Source organism: Pelophylax lessonae, assembly GCF_965119305.1.
Source record: "Pelophylax lessonae genome assembly, chromosome: 10".
Classification (NCBI taxonomy): Eukaryota; Metazoa; Chordata; class Amphibia; order Anura; family Ranidae; genus Pelophylax; species Pelophylax lessonae.
The window spans coordinates 222,000,777-222,023,186 of NC_138777.1; the positions used below are offsets into that span (position 1 = coordinate 222,000,777).

Genomic DNA, 22,410 nt, shown 5'->3' on the forward strand with positions numbered 1-22,410 from the left:
AATTGATGTAGAGAATAGAAGGCTGCAGATAAACGGGTACAACTTATGTAGGAGGATTAGTTTATTCTCTGTGTATCCCCTGAGGCAAGTAACTTCACTGGGTATTAGGTGAAGGTTTACAACCACTTTTAGCCCTGGTTCACACTTATACGATGTGGGAAACTCCGCGAATCCTGTGCGTTTCCCGCGCTGCATTACAATCGCATGGCACCCAAGTGATCTACTGCGGGTGTCAATGTTATCTCAATGACACCCGGAAACAGATGTCAAAATGCAGTGCAAATGCCAGAATCGCACCCGTGGGTGTGAACACCCTTGTGATGTGATTCGGGTGCGGGGAATAAAAGGTTTCTGCACCATTTTGGTGTGGATGCGATGCGATTTCAGCCATACAAAAAGCGATGTGCACAGGAATGCGGTGCGATTCCTGTGCGAATCACATGCAGTGTCTACATTGCACAAATATGAACCCAGGCTTAAATAAAATAGTAACTTACCCTACGTGTCCATCTTCAGAGTTTACTGTTGTCTTTCTTCCCTTAGGTACCCTTCAGCCCGCTAGCATTTATGCCGGGGCGACTCGTCCAAACCAACGAAGTCACGGTTTTGCTCGGGGACAACTGGTTTGCCAAATGTTCAGCCAAACAAGCCATGGGTTTAGTTGACCACAGAAAAAAACGTGAGTACACACACCAGTGTTTTACTTTACATGGCTTGATTGTGTCAGTGAGCGCCTGAACCCCGCGCCACACTGAATGACGCTTTTAAGAGGAGCTGCAGTCTGCTCACTTAGTTTGTAATAAAAACAGATTTGCCATTCTGAAGCTTCCCTCCAAACACTTTACATATTATTTTTTATATATATATATATATATATATATATATATATACTGTGATTCTGTACTTACCAAATATGCTGCAGAAATCTCCCTCCACCAAGTCTGGCTGCAGCCATTTTAACTGTGGGCAACTGAAGCTGCTGCCTGTTCACTTCCTGGACACATACACACGGACACACAGACACACACACACAAAGACAAACAGACAGACACACACATATACAGTGGGGATCAAAAGTTTGGGCACCTCAGGTAAAAATTTGTATTAATGTGCATAAAGAAGCCAAGGAAAGATGGAAAAATCTCCAAAAGGCATCAAATTACAGATTAGACATTCTTATAATATGTCAACAAAAGTTAGATTTTATTTCCATCATTTACACTTTCAAAATTACAGAAAACAAAACAATGGTGTCTGCAAAAGTTTGGGCACCCTGCAGAATTTATAGCATGCACTGCCCCCTTTGCAAGGCTGAGACCTGCCAGTGTCATGGATTGTTCTCAATCATTGTCTGGGAAGACCAGGTGATGTCAATCTCAAAGGTTTTAAATGCCCAGACTCATCTGACCTTGCCCCAACAATCAGCACCATGGGATCTTCTAAGCAGTTGTCTAGAAAACTGAAACTGAAAATAGTTGACGCTCACAAAGCTGGAAAAGGCTATAAGAAGATAGCAAAGCGTTTTCAGATGTCAATATCCTCTGTTCGGAATGTAATTAAGAAATGGCAGTCATCAGGAACAGTGGAAGTTAAAGCAAGATCTGGAAGACCAAGAAAAATATCAGACAGAACAGCTCGCAGGATTGTGAGAAAAACAATTCAAAACCCACATTTGACTGTACGATCCCTCCAGAAAGATCTGGCAGACACTGGAGTTGTGGTACACTATTCCACTATAAAGAGATACTTGTACAAATATGGTCTTCATGGAAGAGTCATCAGAAGAAAACCTCTTCTACGTCCTCACCACAAAAATCAGCGTTTGAACTTTGCAAATGAACATATAGACAAGCCTGATGCATTTTGGAAACAAGTTCTGTGGACCGATGAGGTTAAAATCGAACTTTTTGGCTGGAATGAGCAAAGGTACGTTTGGAGAAGAAGGGGCACAGAATTTAATGAAAAGAACCTCTCTCCAATGTCCAACTGCTAAGCATGGGGGCGGATCAATCATGCTTTGGGGTTGTATTGCAGCCAGTGGCACAGGGAACATCTCACGAGTAGAAGGAAAAATGGATTCAATAAAATCTCAGCACATTATGGATGGTAACTTGATGCCATCTGTGAAAAAGCTGAAGTTAAAGAGAGGATGGCTTCTACAAATGGATAATGATCCTAAACACACCTCGAAATCCACGAGGGATTACATCAAGAGGCGTAAACTGAAGGTTTTGCCATGGCCTTCACAATCTCCTGACCTCAACATAATTGAAAATCTATGGATAGACCTGAAAAGAGCAGTGTGTGACAGACAGCCCAGAAATCTCAAAGAACTGGAAGACTTTTGTAAGGAAGAATGGGCAAAGATACCTCAAACAAGAATTGAAAGACTCTTGGCTGGCTACAAAAAGCGTTTACAAGCTGTGATACTTGCCAAAGGGGGCAGTACAAGATATTAACTCTGCAGGGTGCCCAAACTTTTGCAGACGCCATTTTTTTGTTTTCTGTAATTTTGAAAGTGTAAATGATGGAAATAAAATCTAACTTTTGTTGACATATTATAAGAATGTCTAATCTGTAATTTGATGCCTTTTGGAGATTTTTCCATCTTTCCTTTGCTTTTTTTTGCACATTAATACAAATTTTTACCTGGGATGCCCAAACTTTCGATCCCCACTGTAGACATGTGATCCTATATAGAAGGATCACATGAGCTCTGTGATCATTCCACAGAGAAGAACGGTCAGCTGTGTTTACAACAGCTGACGTTCTTCTCTCTCAGCGGGGAATGATCGCAGGTGTCAGGCAGCAATCGGAGCCGCCTGCCTGCTGCATCGGAGTCCCTGCTGCCGTGTGGGGGCAGGAGGGCGCCGCCAGCGGCACGTGCTCGCCCCCTAGCTGCCCGCGCGTGACCGACGTAGACCTACGTTGGTTTGGGCAGGAGCGCCGCACTGCTGCCGTAAAACGGCAGCGGGCGGTCGGCAACCGGTTAATCTACCAGCATGTCTTGGGAGGACACTGGACTACAATGCCGGGACAAGGTCATCTAGAGCCAAGGTCGAACTAACTTAAAAACCTTTTAAGTGCCCCCCCCCCCAGATGCAGGAGCATTATGTTCCAGCAAAAATCCTACCACAAAAAACACTGAGCGATAATCTGCATGCCTTACCCCTGAATATAAACTCCCCTTCCCAGTACAAATCTACCCCTGTGCTGAAATCCCCCATTTCAGCACAAATCTTTGCCCCCTCATCCCCAAACCCCTCCCCCCCCCCAATTAAATATTCACCCCTCCTAGCACAAATTCTCTACCCCTAAAATTTCCCCACCTAGTGCACATCTTAGCACCCTCCCACGCAGAACCATTTGCCCCCAAATTCCCCCACCTAGCACAAATCTTCTCCTCCATCCACCTACCAATGCAAATCCTCCTAAATCCCCACTCTAAGCACCTTCCCCTAATGTACCCTCCTATAAGAATATTTACCCCCAGCAGCACCCCAAATCCCCCCTTCTAACACCAATCCCCTCCCCCACCATCTCCTTGTGTTGCCTTCCCCCCTCCTTCCCCACCTCACATGGTGCCCAGGGCAACCGTCCCCCCAGCCCACCCCTTGTTCCAGCCCACACAAATCACAGGGAGAACATGCAAACTCCATGCAGATAGTGTCCTGACAAGGATTCAAACCGGGGACCCCGGTGCTGTAAACAGAAGTACTAAAAACGAAGCCAATCAACCGGGATTTTTATATACTTGCAGAATTATAATAATGGGGAAATTGCCTGTATTGAAAAGATGTACAGAATGCTTTTTTTTTTTTTTTTTTTAATCTTGCCCAAACAATGCTGTATTATTGGGTTTTGTAGGACAGGCATGATGTCACGCTAGGTGTGCCTGTTTAAATATTTTCACCATTCTCTCATCATGTCGAGTAATTATAAAAATAACAAAAAGAACCTAAAGCCCAATTCTATTCAATCTTTTCCTTTTTTTCCCCAGTTTTTAGTTTGGGAAGGGTTATAACTTTTAACTCTTCAGCATTTTTTTTCCCCAGAATTAAAAGAAAAAATGTCTTGCTGCTTTTTTGGGTTTTCAGTGGCAGGGTGCAGAGAGATGGTGGAGGGAGACGTTGGATACCAATGCAGATCTATCCCAGTCAAAATCTAAACCAAAATTGCAGCGTACACGGCTGGTTGGCAGCTGATGGTCACTAGGTTTTGGTTTAGATGTTTGTTTCTGGTAAAAGGTAGAGGGTAAAAACGGAGGAGGGCCAGACAAAATGTTCAGAGATCGGTGATTATATATTTCATCATAAAACATCAAAAGGACAAAGCAACATGTTTCGGGTGTTCTAGCTCTAGCCCCCTTCATCAGGGCTTAAAACTGCTGGTAAGAATCTGTGTGCTGTTGGGTTTGAAAAAAAAGTGCCTATACTGTTTAACCACTTTACCACCGGAGGATTTTTCTGTCTTACGTCCAGGCTACTTTTTGCGATTCGGCGTTGTGCGAATTTAACTGACAATTGCACGGTCATGCGACGCCGTATCCAAACGAAATTTGCGTCCTTTTTTTTCCCACAAACAGAGCTTTCTTTTGGTGGTATTTGATTACCTGTGCGATTTTTACTTTTTGCGTTATAAACAAAAAAAGAGCGTTTATTTTTAAAAAAAGAACAATATTTTTAACATTTTTTTTATATGAAATCCCCCCCAAAAAATGTAAAAATGTATTTTTTTTTTTTCATTTTTGGCCAATTTGTTTTCTGCTTCCTATGTTTGGTTAAAAAAATCACAATAAGCGTATTTTGATTGGTTTGCGCAAAAGTTATTGCGTTTACTAACTAAGGGAAAGATTTTGTCATTTTTGGTGTTTTTTTTTTTAACGAGTAATGGCGGCGATCTGCATTTTTTTGCAGGACTGCGACATTGCGGCGGACAGATCGGACCCTTGACTGACATTTTTGACACTTTTGGGGGGACCAGTGACATTACTGCAGTAATCAGTGCTATACATATGCACTGTTACTGTAAAAATGACACTGGCAGGCAATGTTCCCTCTAATTTTTTACTGGGCTGAGCAAATAAAAAAATTTCTGAGCGCAGTGCTCCCCAACCTTTTTATCGCCGCGGACCGGTCAACGTTTGATCATTTTTCTGTGGCCCCCAATCAATGCAGAGTGCCCACAGCATTGCCCCCAATCAATGCAGAGTGCCATAGCATTGCCCCCAATCAATGCAGAGTACTACAGCATTGCCCCCAATCAATGCAGAGTACTACAGCATTGCCCCCAATCAATGTAGAGATGCCAGCGTGCCCCTTTTCAATGTAGAGGTGCCAGTGTGCCCCCTTTCAATGTAGAGATGCCAGTGTGCCACCTTTCAATGTAGAGATGCCAGTGTGCCACCTTTCAATGTAGAGATGCCAGTGTGCCCCCTTTCAATGTAGAGATGCCAGTGTGCCCCCTTTCAATGTAGAGATGCCAGCGTGCCACCTTTCAATGTAGAGATGCCAGTGTGCCCCCTTTCAATGTAGAGATGCCAGCGTGCCACCTTTCAATGTAGAGATGCCAGCGTGCCCCCTTTCAATGTAGAGATGCCAGTGTGCCCCCTTTCAATGTAGAGATGCCAGTGTGCCCCCTTTCAATGTAGAGATGCCAGTGTGCCACCTTTCAATGTAGAGATGCCAGTGTGCCCCCTTTCAATGTAGAGATGCCAGTGTGCCCCCTTTCAATGTAGAGACTCTTCAGTCCCGAGTCTAGTAATGGTTCTGCCATTTTTTCAGTTTTTAATTAATGCAGAGTGCCCACAGCATTGTCCCCAAATCAATGTAGAGATGCCAGTGTTCCCCCCCCCCCGTGCACTTACCTCATGGTCACGGGCGGCAGCTTCTCTTCAGTTCATTCCCCGGCTTCCTGCCTCTCCTCAGTCCTCCTGACTCCCCGAGTCCCGGCGCCTCTTCCTCGGCCAATGGCATGAAGTTGGCCTTTCGGCCAATCAGGAAGCGGGAGGACCCGCTCCCTGATTGGCCAGGAGGAGGATCCGTGTGACAATAGCGAATTTTCATTCGCTATTGTCACACAATGGGCGTGCTCTCGCGGCGCACGCTCTGCTACACGGCCGCCACGTCTGCGGCTGCGCGGTTTGAATAGGTGCTTGCGCGGGACCTTCATTCACACTGCGCGCCCGCGCATGCGCGCAGGCTAAAGGGAACACTGCTGGCAGGGAAGGGGTTAATTTTATTGGAGAGGGAGGGGTTAATGTATGCCTGGTGCTTACTGATGTGTGTGGGGGGAGGTGACTGAGTGACACAGGGACAGATCGCAGGTTCAGCTATGCTGAACACTGCAATCTGTCCCTGCCTGTCACTTAGGAGATCCGCCCGCTCTGTTTACACAAGCGGGCGGATCTCCACACTTGATTCCTCGACGATCGGGGAAGAGCAGCGGCGATCGCCGCTTCTCCTCCCCTGGCCCGACTCCCACTGTGACTGAATACAGCGGGAGCGCCGCCTACAGGGGGAGGAGTCCAGCGACGTAGGTCTACGTCGCTGGGCGATAACGAGCCACATTGCTGCAGTAGCAGCAATGTGAGCAGACGTCAAGTGGTTAAAAACCAGTGCTGGAAAATAATGGTGGCCACACAAAATATTGACACTTTGGGCTCAATTTTTGGACATTTGTCACTTAGGGGTGTACTCACTTTTGTTGCCAGCGGTTTAGACATTCATGGCTGTGTGTTGAGTTATTTTGAGGGGACAGCAAATTTACACTGTTATACAAGCTGTACACTCACTACTTTACATTGTAGCAAAGTGTCATTTCTTAAGGCCCCTTTCACACATGCGGTCCGTTTGTCCATTTTTCATCCATCCGTTGACGGATGAAAGACGGATCGGACGAAAAAGGGATGAAAAACTGATACATTTTGATGTGACTGAACTGATGAACTGAACGGACCTTATGTGTGAAAGGGGCCTTAGTGTTGTTGCATGAAAAGATAGAATAAAAAATTAACAAAAATGTGAGGGGTGTACTCACTTTTGTGAGATTCTCTATATTTGACAATCCATTATAAGCTTACTTATTACATGTTGGGAGCGCTGCCTGTCTTTTGGTCGTCTCTTTCCACAACTTTCTGGATCCCCCTGCATGCTTTGCAGCTTGTCCTCAATTTCTAAGGGCTACATATCCCATGGTACCTTGCTACAGTGATTCCTATCAACTGACCCCCCTTTTCATTGTGCTGTTGAAGAAGCTTGGGGGGAGCTGGAAAGGAGAAAGTGCAGAGTCTGGAGGACTATAGGAAGGCTGGAGTCTGCTAAATGCTGAGACCAGGGGAGGCAGAGATGAGGGGATGCTGCGGCTGCACAAGGAGGCACAGGATCTGGAGGAGGAGTTCTGTCCTCCTCTCTCCTACCCACTGCTGAGACAAGGTAGGGAATATGAAGGGGTTTGCCCAGCTGCAGGAGAGGTGCGAGGGCCACAGGAAATGACCCTGAAGTTTCAGATCATGTACTAGGTACATATTCTGGTGCAGAGCGGCTGTCTTGCTACAGTATATCTACGGCGGGCGGTCGTAAAGGTGTTAAATCGACTTAAAGCGGAATCGACATAATCGATTTTGGGCCATCCGCTTGCTTTTGGTCACCTGAAAAATAAATGGATAGTTACGATTTTATTTTTTGTTTACTTACCTTGTTATTGAAGAAAAATATACTCACCTTTCTTCCACTTCCTCCCTCTGCGGCCGCGGCCCGCGCTGTCACTTCCTCTTTGCATTGATTCCTGGGAGCTGAATGTCATTGCTGCCAGAAATCAATGCGCCTGCACCGGCCCCGAAGTCAGTTCCGGGGCAGGCATGTCATTCCCTGCTAAACAGCTTCTGGGCATGCCCAGAAGCTGTGGAGGGATGACGCGCCCGCACTGGAAGTGACGATCGGGGCCGGTGCAGTGCATTGTGGGACCGAAGAGGACACGGAAATGGACGCAGAAGAGGACGCGCTGGCTTCAGCTGCCCACATCCGAAATGGCAGCGCTGCAGAAGAAATTTTCAAGGTAAGTATTTCTTCTAAAAGGTAAAAGCGACCCGGGACAATTCAGAGGCTATCCATTGTGGAATGTACTAGCCCTGACTGTCCCGGGGGTATTTTTAACTGAATTTCACCCCCGAGGCCGGAACTCCGCTTTAATACATTCAAAGAGCATCAAATCAAAAGGTGTGCTTAGTCTTATTGTTCATTTTATGTAGAAAGCAGCCCCAGCATGTGAAGAAAAGTCTATCCTCTATCAGCATGCTTAGAACCCTTGCACTCTGTATGGAAGCAGAGGTCTCTCTATAGTTCTGCCATTAACAAATCTGACACTTTGGATTGGAGAGTTCTAGTCCTGAGTCAGCAATCGGCATGTTAAACCGCTGCAGAGAGACCACTGCTTCCATACAGAGAGCAAGGGTTCTAATCATGCTGATAAACGTGCCGATTGCTGACTCGGGACTAGGGCTCTCCAATCAAAGTGTGAGATTTTTTAATGGCAGGACTGTAGAGAGAGTCGAAAGGATTGCATGAGGACTCGAGGGCATACAATGCGATTAGAGGAGAAGCGTTTTAACCTCAGGCAACGCAGGAGGTTCTTTACTGTTAGGGCTACAAGATTGTAGAATTCTCTACCACAAGAGGTGGTTTCTGTGGGAAGTATGGTGGCTTTCAAAAGACTCTTAGACGTATATCTCAAGGATCAGAACATTCAGGGGTATGAGAGATCATTATAGCCACACACACCTACACAGGTTGAACTGGATGGACTATTGTCTTTATTCAACCTCACCTACTATGTAACTATGTAACCTCTACTTCCACACAGATAGCAAGGGTCCGTTCTCTGCAGAGATAGAAACAAACTGGAAGACTTTGCACACCTCGTGTATTGGAGTACTTGGACTACATTTAGCCGGTTGAAATTGAAAGATTGGGCTTGATGGAACGCAGGGGTGGCGGATCATTCTTTGGCTTGAAGAGTCATGCAGTGACAGAGGAGGAGGAATGATACTTTGCAGCTCTTCCCCCTTTCCCTCTTGATTATGGAGGATGTTAATCAGGCTCCTTAAATGCTTTACAGTGAGATTGGGGATCCGGCTCCGGCACGGATACATCCCACGCCAGGGAATATACAATTTATCTCTAGTCGGTGAACGCCTCTGCTGACACGGCTTTGGAAGGAAGACTTAATTTCGTTCTTTAACCACTTCATGGCTGTATGCTGCTGTGTAGAGCTGCACGATTAATCGTTAAAAAATTGAGATCTCGATTCCCCCCCCCCCCCCCATCACAAAAAAGAGCCCCTGGCAAAGGTTTATCAACATTGTTAGGGTCCTTGCACACGGGCGATCCGATCCAATCTGCCTGTCAGGTTTTCAGGCGGATCTGATCGGATGCCTCATGCATCCCTATGGGGCAGCGGATGTCAGTGAAGACATGTCTGCTGACACCCGCTGCTCTCCAATCCGATCCAGTCCGCGAAATCCGAACGGATGGAAACCCTATTTTCCACCCATCTGGCGGATCGAATGAGAACAGACAGGCGGTCCGTTCTCATCTGATCTCCCCATAGAGGAGAGCGGGGACCTGACAGCTCCATCTCTGCACACAGAGTGGAGACAGAGCTGTCATACGCCTGCTCAGCGGGGATCGGCGGATCGATCACCCGCTGAGCAGAAAACGGACCTCGTCGGCGCACCGTGTGAAAGGATCCTTAAGGCGGCGAGATAACTATAAACAATGTTTTACGATGTATCTTTTCGTTCTTTAAGGCTACGTTCACATGTGGGCGTAGCGGATCACGGGCAGAATCACCGCGATTCTGCCTGTGATCCGGAAATCATTGCAAATCGCGGGACGCCTGTCCGATGCCTGTGATTTGCAATGGTACCCCAAACGCTGTGCGATGTTGCTGCAATTTCCACCTGCCGAATCGCGGTAACGTAGCACAAACAGAATCGCGGGACGCATGACGCCCAAAAAAGGTACAAGAGCTTCTTTTGCGCGTCATGCGTCCCGCGATTCTGTTTGCGCGATGTTACCGCGATTCGGCAGGCGAAAATCACGGCAACATCGCACAGCGTTTGGGGTGCCATTGCAAATCACGAGCAACATACAGGTGTCCCGCGATTTGCAATGATTTCCGGATCGCGGGCAGAATCGCTGCGATTCTGCCCGTGATCCGCTGCGCCCACATGTGAATGTAGCCTCAGCGATTTGCATATAGCAGTGGGAGTTGCCTGCGAGTTGAATGCGATGCGGGAACCCGCAGTGGATTTGCAGGGTTCCCGCATCGCATACGTGTGAACCGGGACTAAAGACTTCGGTTACGTTCACATGTGAACGTAGCCTTAGCTTTTTTCTGACATTTGTTGTTTGAAAGTTAAAATCAGTATTTTTAGCTAGAAAATTACTTAGAACCCCCAAACATTATATATATATATATATATATTTAGCAGAGACCCTAGAGAATAAAATGGCGATTGTTGCAATGTTTTATGTCACACTGTATTTGCGCAGAAGTCTTTCAAATGCAGTTTTTTGGGAAAAAAACACACTTTAACCACTTCCCAACCACCTGCTGCCTTTTTATACTGCGGCAAGGCGGCTCTCCTGCGCCAACTGACGTAGGTCTACTTCGGTCGCGCGCAGGAAGCTATTGGCAGCGGGGATCCTGATGCATGGGGCGAGGCGGCTCCAATTGCCGCCTGACATCCGCAATCGTTCCCCGCTGACAGAGAAGGACGGTCGGCTGTTATAAACACAGCCAACCGTCCTTCTCCCTGCAATGACCACATAACCCATGTGATCCTTCTATATAGGTTTACAGGTCTCTATGGTCAATTCAGAAGCCCCGCCCCCCCACAGTTAGAAACACTCCCCTAGGCTTACATTTAACCCATTGATCACCCACAGGGTTAACCCCTTCCCTGCCAGTGTCATTATTACAGTAACAGTGCATATTTTTAGCACTGATTACTGTAGTAATGTCACTGGTCCCCCCAAAAGTGTAAAAAATGTCAGTTAGGGGTCCGATCTGTCCGCCGCAATATGGCAGTCCCGCTAAAAATCGCAGAACGCCGCCATTATTAGTTAAAAAAATAAAAATGACATAAACTTTTCCCGTAGTTAGTAGACGCAATAACTTTTGCGCAAACCAATCAAAATACGCTTATTGCAATGTCTTTTACCAAAAATATGTAGCAGAAAACAAATTGGCCTAAAATGTTAAAAAATATTTTGAATTTTACATTTTTTTTTGGGAATGTTTTATAGCAGAATTGTTTTTTTTTTTTTTTTTTTGTTTATAGTGCAAAAAATAAAAATTGCACAGGTGATCAAATACCACCAAAAGAAAGCTCTGTTTGTGGAGAAAAAAAATAGACATCAATTTTATTTTGGTACAGCGTTGCACGACCGCGCAATTGTCTGTTAAATTAATGCAGTGCCGAATTGCAAAATAGGGCCTGGTCATTAAGGGGGCAAATCCTTCCGGTCTTAAAGTGGTTAAGGCAGACCTAAAGCCCCACCGCCGACCACAGGGGCCAAGTTCCCAAGTACACATGCCGAAAGTGAAAATGTATTTTTGTATAAACTTTATTTAGCAGCGTTTAGATTACAAAACCGTGCCACCCACCACACCCCGATTATCCTCCTCTAGTGCATTTTTCCCTAGGTGGCGCGTCTTCATGGTGTTGGCATGGGGTGGGTACATTATATTTAGACTCCTCCCTTTTTAGAGTCTTCTTGAGGCACACATTTCATCCTGTGTTGGGGATCCGGCAGCACTGCATGTGTTATTTATCTCCCAGCTACGCTCTCCTCCACCACACTGTGGTGGATGTTGGCTCCCCCAATCCTATAGGTGGTTGTCCGGAGGACCAGCGCCAGGACTTTTTTGGTTGTTTCTGACATTATATGCAAATCTTTCCCTTAGTTCCAATATTAAAAAAAAAAAAAAAAAATTTGTGTTAACCACTTGCCGACCGCCGCACGACTATCTACGTCGGCGGTCAGCCCCTCACAGGCAAACTAACGTAGGGCTACGTTGCTTGCTTGTGAGGGTCTAGGGAGCGAGCGCGCGCCCCCGGAGGCGCGCTCCCGCGTGGTCACGGACCCCCCCTCGCGTGTGACCAGCGGACCCGATGTCCGCCGGCCACTCGGCGATCGGCGGGGGAGAGGGAGAATGTCAGGCAGCTTGTGTAAACAAGCCACCTGTCATTCTCCTCGCTGCAAAGACACTGATCACATGGATCTACTATGTAGATCCGTTGATCAGTGTCCTTACAGCTGAAGCCACAGCCAATCACAGTAGAAAGCACGCCCCTAGGGACACACACAGCCCCTCCCTCCCAAATAAAGTTAACCCCTTCACTACCAGTGTATTTTTACAGTAACAGTGCATATATATAGCACTGATTACTGTAGAAATGTCACTGGTAACCCCAAAAGTGTCAAAAATGTCAGTCAAGGGTCCGATCTGTCCGCCGCAATGTCGCAGTACCGCAAAAAAAATCGCAGATCGCCGCCATTACGCGTTAAAAAAAAAAACAACAAAAATGACAAAAATCTTTCCCTTTGTTAGTAAACGCGATAACTTTTGCGCAAACCAATCAAAATACGCTTTTTGCGATTTTTTTTACCAAATATAGGTAGCATAAAACAAATTGGCCGAAAATGTTAAAAAATTTTGATTTTTACATTTTTTTTTGGGGGAATTTCATATAAAAAAATGTGAAAAATATTGTTATTTTTGCAAAATTGACGCTCTTTTTTTGTTTATAGCGCGTGATCAAAAAATCGCACAGGTGATCAAATACCACCAAAAGAAAGCTCTGTTTGTGGGAAAAAAAAGACGCCAAATTCGTTTAGGTACAGTGTCGCACGACCGCGCAATTGTCCGTTAAAGTCACGCAGTGCCGAATCGCAAAATACCCCCTGGTCGGAATGGGGGTAAAATCTTCCGGGGCTTAAGTGGTTAAAATGAATGATCCAGGGACAGGGTCTCTTTATGCTCGCGGTTTCACATTTGCCCAACCCAAAAAGTAAAAGTAAACAGCTGGAGAGTCTATAAGCTGGAGAATGTTTTACTGTGTTAAACATGGCCTTTCCTGTCCAGGGGGTGTATAAACTTATTATGGAGGCGCAGTAAGGAAGAGCGGAGCCTGTCTTTAATATAAGTACATGGTCTCTGTACTGATACTTGATTAGATTTGTTATTAGTTTCACTGGGGAGATAAGGAAAAGCTTTGCTGACCTGACATTAACCTCTCGCTGCCAGAGCTTTTGTAACCTGACTTCAGTTGTTAACTTCAAAGTTATCATAATTTCCAATCAGAAAATCTAATTTCTTTGGTATTAGTTGATTTTTTTTTTTTTTGCACCTTCGAATTCTATATTAATAGTCATCCTAAAAAATCACATCTGTTGTAAAATCTTAATAAGGCTAAAGAAGGAGGGAGGTTTGGGACTTCTCAATGTATAATATCATGTTTATTTGTACATATACACATATTGAGTCATTGCAAAATACAATGAATACATTATATTGCTCATTAACCACTTCTGGACCGGAAGATTTTCCCCCTTAATGACCAGGCCCTATTTTGCGATTCGGCACTGCGTTACTTTAACGGACAATTGCGCGATCGTGCGATGCTGTACCCAAACTAAATTGATGTCCTTTTTATTCCACAAATAGAGCTTTCTTTTGGTGGTATTTGATCACCTCTGCAATTTTTAATTTTTGGGCTATAAACAAAAAAACAGCGACAATTTAAAAAGAAAAAAAAAAAATAACAATATTTTTTACATTCTGCTATATGACATTCCCGAAAAAGTGCCCAAACTAAATGTACGTCCTTTTTTTCCCACAAATAGAGCTTTCTTTTGGTGGTATTTGATCACCTCTGCGATTTTTTATTTTTTGGGCTATAAACAAAAAAACAGCGATAATTTACAAAAAAAAAAAAAAAAAAAACTATTTTTCACATTCTGCTATATAACATTCCCAAAAAAAAAAAAAATTAAAAATCAAAAACATTTTAGGCCGTCTTGTTGTCTGCTACATATTTTTGGTAAAAAAAAATCGCAACAAGCATATTTTGATTGGTTTGCGCAAAAGTTATAGCGTCTACGAACTACGGGAAAGAATTATGTCCTTTTTTTTTTTTATTGTTTTTTTTATACTAGTAATGGCGGTGATCTGCGATTCTGCGATTTTTAGCGGGACTGCGACATTGCGGAGGACAGATCGGACCCCTAACTGACATTTTTTACATTTTTGGGAGGAGCAGTGACATTACTACAGTAATCAGTGCTAAAAATATGCACTGCAACTGTAATAATACTGGCAGGGAATGGGTTAACACAGTCGGTGATCAAGGGGTTAAATGTGAGCCTAGGGGCGTGTTTCTAACTGTATGGGGCGGGGCTTATGCAATGACCATAGAGACCTGTGTTCCTATATAGAAGGATCACAGGCGCTCTGTGATCATTCCAGAGAGAAGAACGGTCTGCTGTGTTTACAACAGCTGACCGTTCTCCTCTCTCAGCAGGGAGCGTTTGCGGGTGTCAGGCGGCAATCAGAGCCGCCTGCCCTGTGCATCGGCTTCCCCGTTGCCGAGTGCTAGCTGCTTTCCCTAGCTGCAGGCGCTCGACCGATTGTAGGTGTATGTCGTTTCGTGCAGGAGGGCCACACTGCCGCAGTAAATCGGTGGCGGGCGTTCGGGAACTAGAAATAATAGAAAAGGGGGAGAGAACCCCCCCTGGTTACTCACAGGTCAGCTAAATGTCTCAAATGAGGTGCTGGAAGCCCGAAGACATGGTGGGGAACTCCCCTCGGGGGCTGTGACAGTGGCCGGCGGCATGAAAACAACACAGACAATGGTGGATGGACTACCATGGAAGTGGGGTCCCCATACAAAATCAAAAATGGTGCTATATGTGTCTGAACGGACACTCTGTGGAGAGTAATGAAATATATATCAATGTAAATAGTGCACGTCTGATGATATAGTGAGGACTGAAGCCCAAAATCAAGGTGTCAGTAAGTAAACCAAGGTGAGAAGTGGAAGGCTAAAGGCTAAATTCCCAGCTTATACACCTTTGTGGCCCCCTGCACCCAGGGCGCATGAACCCGTGCAACCTAAATTCTGGCAAATTTCCCTCACCTGGGAAGCCCAGGGGCTGCACACAGCCGCCCGGTACTCATGTAAGCACTCTTATAGCAAAGGGATGTATACCAAGAATAGAAAATCTTCTGCTCTTGGAATAAGCCCCTATGCTAGAGCAGTGTTTATGCGAGTTCCAGCGTATACCCCAGTACAGACGTACACAACCATTTACAGTGCTTTGAAAAAGTATTCATACCTCTTAAAGTTTTCCACATTTTGTCATGTTACAACCAAAAACGTAAATGTATTTCTATTGGGATTTTATGTGATAGACCAACACAAAGTGGCACATAATTGTGAAGTGGAAGGAAAATGATAAATGGTTTACAGGGTTTGGGTTTCACGGGCCGGAGTTTGGGTTTCACGGGCCGGAGTTTGGGTTTCACGGGCCGGAGTTTGGGTTTCACGGGCCGGAGTTTGGGTTTCACGGGCCGGAGTTTGGGTTGCACGGGCCGGAGTTTGGGTTTCACGTGCCGTAGTTTGGGTTTCACGGGCCAGAGTTTGGGTTTCACGGGCCGGAGTTTGGGTTTCACGGGCCGGAGTTTGGGTTTCACGGGCCGGAGTTTGGGTTTCACGGGCTGGAGTTTGGGTTTCACAGGCTGGAGTTTGGGTTTCACGGGCCGGAGTTTGGGTTTCACAGGCTCAGACAGATAGCAAAAATAGAAAATTTTCAGCTCTTGGAATATGCCATATGCTAAAGCACTATTTACGCGAGTACCAGCGTATACCCAAGTACAGACACACACAGCCATTTATGTCATTATGTCATGGGTGGCTGTATGCAGCACCTGTGCTTCTGAAATATGCCAAAATTTAGGTTGCGCGGCTCGGAAATTTAGGTTGCAAAGGCTCAGACACCCACATGCAAGAGACCTATGTCAGTTGTTGTGCCTATCCAAGCATTTATAATTCTGTCAAGCCAGTCTTATAATTCAGGCCCCATAGTGCACATATTAAGCAGCAAAGATAATCTCAAAGCTGGAAAGTGCCCATTCAGTCATATCCAGATCAGCAATGGTCCTCCGTATATAGTTGCATAGTTAGTCTGGTTGAAAAAAGACACAAGCCTATCCAGTTCAACCATAAAAAGGGAAAAGAAAACAAAATTATGCATTTCTATATACACAATCCTAGACCCACAGTTGATCCAGAGGAATGCCAAAAAAAAACAGCAAAGTATGATCGAATTTGCTCCAGCAGGGGATAAAATTCTTTCCTGATCCCCCAAGAGGCAATCAGATATTCCCTGGATCAACTTTACCTATAAATGTTAGTATCCAGGTAAATTATGAACATTTAGAAAAGAATCCAGGCCTGTTTTTAAAGCAATCTAGTGAGCTGGCTAGAACCACCTCTGGAGGGAGTCTATTCCACATTTTCACAGCTCTTACTGTGAAGAAACCTTTCCTAATTTGGAGACTAAATCTGTTTTCCTCTAGATGTAAAGAGTGCCCTCTTGTCCTCTGTGATGACCTTAAAGTGAATAACTCAACACCAAGTTCACTATATTGGACCCCTTATGTATTTATACATGTTGATCATATCCCCCCTTAATCTCCTCTTCTCAAGAGAGAATAAATTCAGTTCCTCTAATCTTTTCTCATAGCTGAGCTCCTCCATGCCTCGTATCAGTATGGTTGCTCTTCTCTGCACTTTCTCCATTTCCCTGATATCCTTTTTGAGAATTGGTGCCCAAAACTGAACTGCATATTCCAGATGAGGTCTTACTGATGATTTGTACAGGGGCAAAATTATATCTCTCTCTCTGGAGTCCATGCCTCTCCTAATACAAGAAAGGGTTTTGCTTGCTTTGGAAACTGCAGTTTGGTATTGCATGCTATTATTAAGCTTTAGATCTACCAGAACACCCAGATCCTTCTTCGCTATGGATTCCCCCAGTTCTACTCCCCCTATTATGTATGATGCATGCATGTTCTTGGCCCCCAAGTGCATAACTTTACATTTATCAACATTAAACCTCATCTGCCAAATAGTTGCCTAATTAAACAGTATCATGGACTGCTTGTCACAGGCAGACAGTTTTCCATAAAGGAACGTGCATTTGCAGTTCAAACAATGACGCAATCTATGAACATGTTTAGTTGACGTAAAGCATTCTTCTCTGCTGTCTGCCAGACCTTCTCACTAGTACCTGAACACGGGGTGGAGGGGACCAACAGCGGCGTTCATGTTCTAAACACACTGTAGCAAAGAAAGGACCACCGCACACCAATAATGTCAACATATTCCAAGTTTGTTTTAGGAAACAACCACAATCCCTCACCAAGGACAGTCTCTCTAATGCATTTCACCCATTCGGGCTTAGTCTGTCACGGTTAGACTCGGAGACCAGTAGCTATAGCAGTAAAGAGGTTCCCACCGACCAGCTGGATAAGTGCAGTAGCAGGTCACCCTGGCAGATGGCACAGGCTGTATCAAGCAGAAGTGTAGTCAGTAAACAAGCCAAATGTCAGGAACGAGTGGTCGCTGTTTTGGATCAAGCAGATGCATAGTCGAGGATTAAGCTAAAGGTTGCTAATGAGTGGAGGAGGAGATACGGACGGCAGCAAGCGTGACCAGGGCGAGATATTGGATGGAGAGAGAGCACAATAATCTGACAAGCAGGAAGATCAAAGCTATGGTAATGGAAGTTCATGGGAGAAGCAATGGGTTCAAGAGAAACATGGTTTAAGACAAAATCATTAAAGGAATTTTTTTCTTGCTGGACAGCTCCCTGGACATCTCCAGACACAGCAGAGGTTGCAGGTTTAGACCCAGGGCCTGACATTTTTCTAGAGTTTCTATGACTAAGCTGTCTTAAGTGAAATGTATTAGCGTAGGAGGTCATTGGTTGGGACTGCTAATGTGGTTGTTCCGTGGAATAAACTTTTAGTATAGCGACATTCTTGGTGTGCAGTGGTCTTTCTTTCGAAGTATGAACATAGTCACTCTATATGTCAGTCCCATAAATAGCCACACATAGTCAATATTCCCTAGAGGCATGTGTATACACCCCTACCATAAAGTAAGATGCAAATATTCGCTTGGTCCTATACTTGGTGAATCCATCAACATTATATATGGTTTCTCTTATATAGCATGGGTTTTATCTGTAGTGGGGCATCACAGAGAACTTCAGCTCACTCAGTCACCCCTTCTTCTTACAAAGTTCCTTGCACCTACTAGCATATAGATGGTGGATGTCTATACACGTATACCTGTATATAGATATGTTTACTGTCCTGAATAAAGCAATTCCACACTGAGTAGTCTTTCGTCAGAACACTGTACCATGAAGGGGGAGGATGCTGCACGCCATAAGGTGTCCAAAAAAAAGAGCCCTCATGGATCCAACTGCTTTGGTAGGAAGGAGGGGGCCACACATGATGACGTCTACGCATTTCGTCCTGAACGTTGGGACTTCATCAGGATGGGGCAGTGGAAGGGTTCTGTATAGCACCACACATCACTTCTTCTGATGTAGTTCTGTTTGCCACACTAATTTCAGTAGTCTGTCCATCAGAGACTTTAGAAGTGGATGAACGGGTAGACCAGTGGTCAAAATCTATGACTAGCTTTACCCCCCATGTGCAGCGAAGATTAATATAAGCCGGAGCCACAGTAGGGTTCATTACATGACCGTTCACCTGCTCATAGAAAGCAAGTTTAGCGCATCCCCTAAGGAGCCACAAGTAAACTGGGATCCCCCACCCTGCATAGCCAGGCACACCAAATTTTCACAGTCACTTCAGAGTCAGGAAACGGTCCAGTGCTTTGTTTTTTGAGTGAAAACAACTTGAATAGGGATTGGGAGATTAATGGGATGCCCTGTGGATTTCAAACAACTTCTATACACAGGCTATGTACTGTACACTCCTCACTTCCTCTAGCACACTTGGTTGTAGAACTCCAGCTGGCATACTACTTGTGGATCTGACAAAGCACTCAGATTTTGAGCAAAAGTCTGTTATAGGCAGGAACCCGAGGCCCCTTTTATTGTGTAGCAAAAAATGCAGTGTCCACCTTAATCACTCCTATGGCTACTGATCCCAGCACCACCTCTTCAGGCACTGCCAGCCCACCTGGGTTCAGCTGCCCCTTTTACTAGCCCTCCTGGCTAACTTCTTCACAGTCTTCTCAGACTGACTCTCTCTCTCTGTACAGTTTTCCCAGACTGCTCATTTACCAGCCCAGACATGCTGACCTGCTCCCGCTGTCCTCTCCTTTCTCACGTGCCTCCAGGAAGGATTCCTATATGTGTTGTAGAGGGTCCCTCCAGCACCCAAGCCCCAGGCCAGAATTCACCCTCCTTCAGACGAGGGGGTGCCATCAAGGGCCACCAACAGCCTCCTCAGCACTCAGTCTCCATCTTCCACCTGACTACCCTTGCTGGCAGGGCCCATAAGTACTTACAAGGTTGCCTGCCCCCTGCCAGCCTATTTTGTTGGGGAATGGATGGGGCATTCATCAATTCTCCAAGCAGCTTCTCCTAGACTCCACCCCACTGCATCTGGAAGCTTCTCCAAGGTTCCAGAAAGCAGGGAAGTCACCAGAGATACTGCTTGCTGAGTCATCCAGCCTTCCTGAGTCGTTCAACCCTGTCCCAGATTCAACCCAGGCCTGGCTTTCAGCCATGCCAAATTTACCTACGCTCCTGCTTACTGTACAGAAAAACCTATCTACATCTAGCACACTAGAGGGTGCTACACAAGCAAAGTTGATTTGTCATGGAAAACAGGAATCCCTGCCCTGCTGCTACATTTCAGTTACTTATGAGGAGGTTTTATGACTGCTCTGCTGCATTACTGATGAGAAACAGGAAACCCTGGTAAGGCAAGGTATTGACAACACATAGTATAATTGTTCTACCCGGAGTTCAGTTTTAAATATATACAGCTTTGCTGAGTTCATCCTAAAAATACTTGAATGTTGACTTATTTATTAGACTGGCTGCATTTCCTTTTTTTTGTTATTTCATGGTTTGTGACATTCTGAAAACAAGATACAACCGTGTTCACGTTGTAGTGTAATGGAAGGTGACGGGGAAATGTGTCTGGAGGGAAGTCATCAAATGCCGCGAGGGATCCTCCAGTGAGGATCATATTGACAGCCCAAAATCTAAACTGTGTGTTTGGAGATGCACTCTCCCTGTTCCTCTATTGTTTCCTGAGGATGGGAAACTGTAACCCTTTTCCAGGTATGTATCAGGATACTTGATATACACACCTTTTGTCCCAAGTCATTGACTCATCAAGTAGTGAAGGAAGGGTCAGTATAATGGCCTCGGAGTCTCGGCCTCAAAGACAAGTCAGCGGAGCTTTAATATTTATATTTAGACAGGTTCAACCAAAATGAAAAAAAAATATAAAAATAAATAAAAATCAGCAAAAAAAATAAAATAAATATGGTTAGGAAGGTGTTACATAGGGCTGATTATGGTTAACTAGGGGTTAATGGGGGTATATTTTATTAACCACTTAAGCCCCGGAGGATTTGGCTGCTGAAAGACCAGGGGGTATTTTGCGATTCGGCACTGCGTGACTTTAACTGACAATTGCGCAAACGTGCGACGCTGTACCTAAACGAATTTGACGTCCTTTTTTTCCCACAAACAGAGCTTTCTTTTGGTGGTATTTGATCACCTGTGCGATTTTTTTTTGATCATGCGCTATAAACAAAAAAAGAGCGTCAATTTTGCAAAAATAACAATATTTTTCAAATTTTTTATATGAAATTCCCCCCCAAAAAAATGTAAAAATCAAAATTTTTTAACATTTTCGGCCAATTTGTTTTATGCTACATATGTTTGGTAAAAAAAAAATCGCAAAAAGCGTATTTTGATTGGTTTGCGCAGAAGTTATTGCGTTTACTAACAAAGGGAAAGATTTTTGTCATTTTTGTTGTTTTTTTTTAACGCGTAATGGCGGCGGTCTGCAATTTTTTTTTTTTATGCGGTACTGCGACATTGCGGCGGACAGATCGGACCCTTGACTGACATTTTTGACACTTTTGGGGTTGCCAGTGATATTACTACAGTAATCAGTGCTATAAATATGCACTGTTACTGTAAAAATGACACTGGCAGTGAAGGGGTTAACTTTTTTGAGAGGGAGGGGCTATGTGTGTCCCTAGGGGCGTGATTCTAACTATGATTGGCTGTGGCTTGAGCTGTAGGAACAGTGATCAACGGTCCTATATAGTGGAACCGTATGATCACTATTTCTACACAGGGGAGAATGACAGGCGGCTTTGTTTACATTAGCCGCCTGCCTTTCTCCCTCTCCACCGACGATCGCGAGTGACCGGCGGACGATCGGGTCCGCCGGTCACACGCGCGGGGGGGTCCGTGACCGCGCGGGAGTGCGCCCGCTCCTGAGACCCTCACAGGGGCTGACCGCCGCAGGAAATAGTCGTGCGGCGGTCGGCAAGCGGTTAAAAAGGTTTTTTCGATGTCTTATACTTGTTTTAAAGTCACACCTTGGAAATAGACTCACTGTCCACTTTATTAGGTACACCCGTTTAATTGATTGGTAGCCCAAATTGCTAACCAGCCAATCACATGGCAGCAACTCAATGCATTTAGGCATCAAGACATGGTGAGGACGACTTGCTGAAGTTCAAACTGAGCATCAGAATGCGGAAGAAAGGGGATTTAAGTGACTTTGAACGTGGCATGGTTGTTGCTGTCAGACGGGCTGGTCTGAGTATTTCAAAAACTGCTGATCTACTGGGATTTTCAAACACAATCATCTCTCGGGTTTACAGAGAATGGTCAGAAATAGAGAAAATATCCAGTGAGTGGCAGTTGTGTGGAGGAAAATGCCTTGTTGATGTCAGAGGAGAATGGGCAGACTGGTTCGAGACGATAGAAAGGCAACAGTAATGCAGATAATAACTCGTTACAACCAAGGTATGCAGAATACCCTCTGAACGCACAACAGATTGAACTTTATATAAGATGGGCTACGGCAGCAGAAGACCACACCGGATGCCACTAATAACAGGAAACTGAGGCTACAATTTGCACACCAAAATTGGACAATAGAAGATTGGAAAAACATTGCCTGGTCTGATGAATCTCGATTTCAGCTGCAACATTCAGATGGTAGGGTCAGAATTTGGTGTAAACAGCAAAGCATGGATCCATCCTGCCTTGTATCAATGGTTCAGGCTGGTGGTGGGGGTGTAATGGTGTGGGGGAT

The 22,410-nt window shown here is 45.1% G+C and overlaps 1 protein-coding gene across 1 annotated transcript in view; it reads left to right on the top strand.

Moving 5' to 3' along the window:
- URI1 (URI1 prefoldin like chaperone) overlaps positions 1-22,410 on the top strand; it is a 177,145-nt gene that overhangs the window by 59,685 nt on the left and 95,050 nt on the right. The window contains exon 4 of the mRNA XM_082270827.1: positions 544-679. Coding sequence (XP_082126953.1) covers positions 544-679 — 136 coding nt within the window. The remainder of the gene's footprint in view (positions 1-543; positions 680-22,410) is intronic.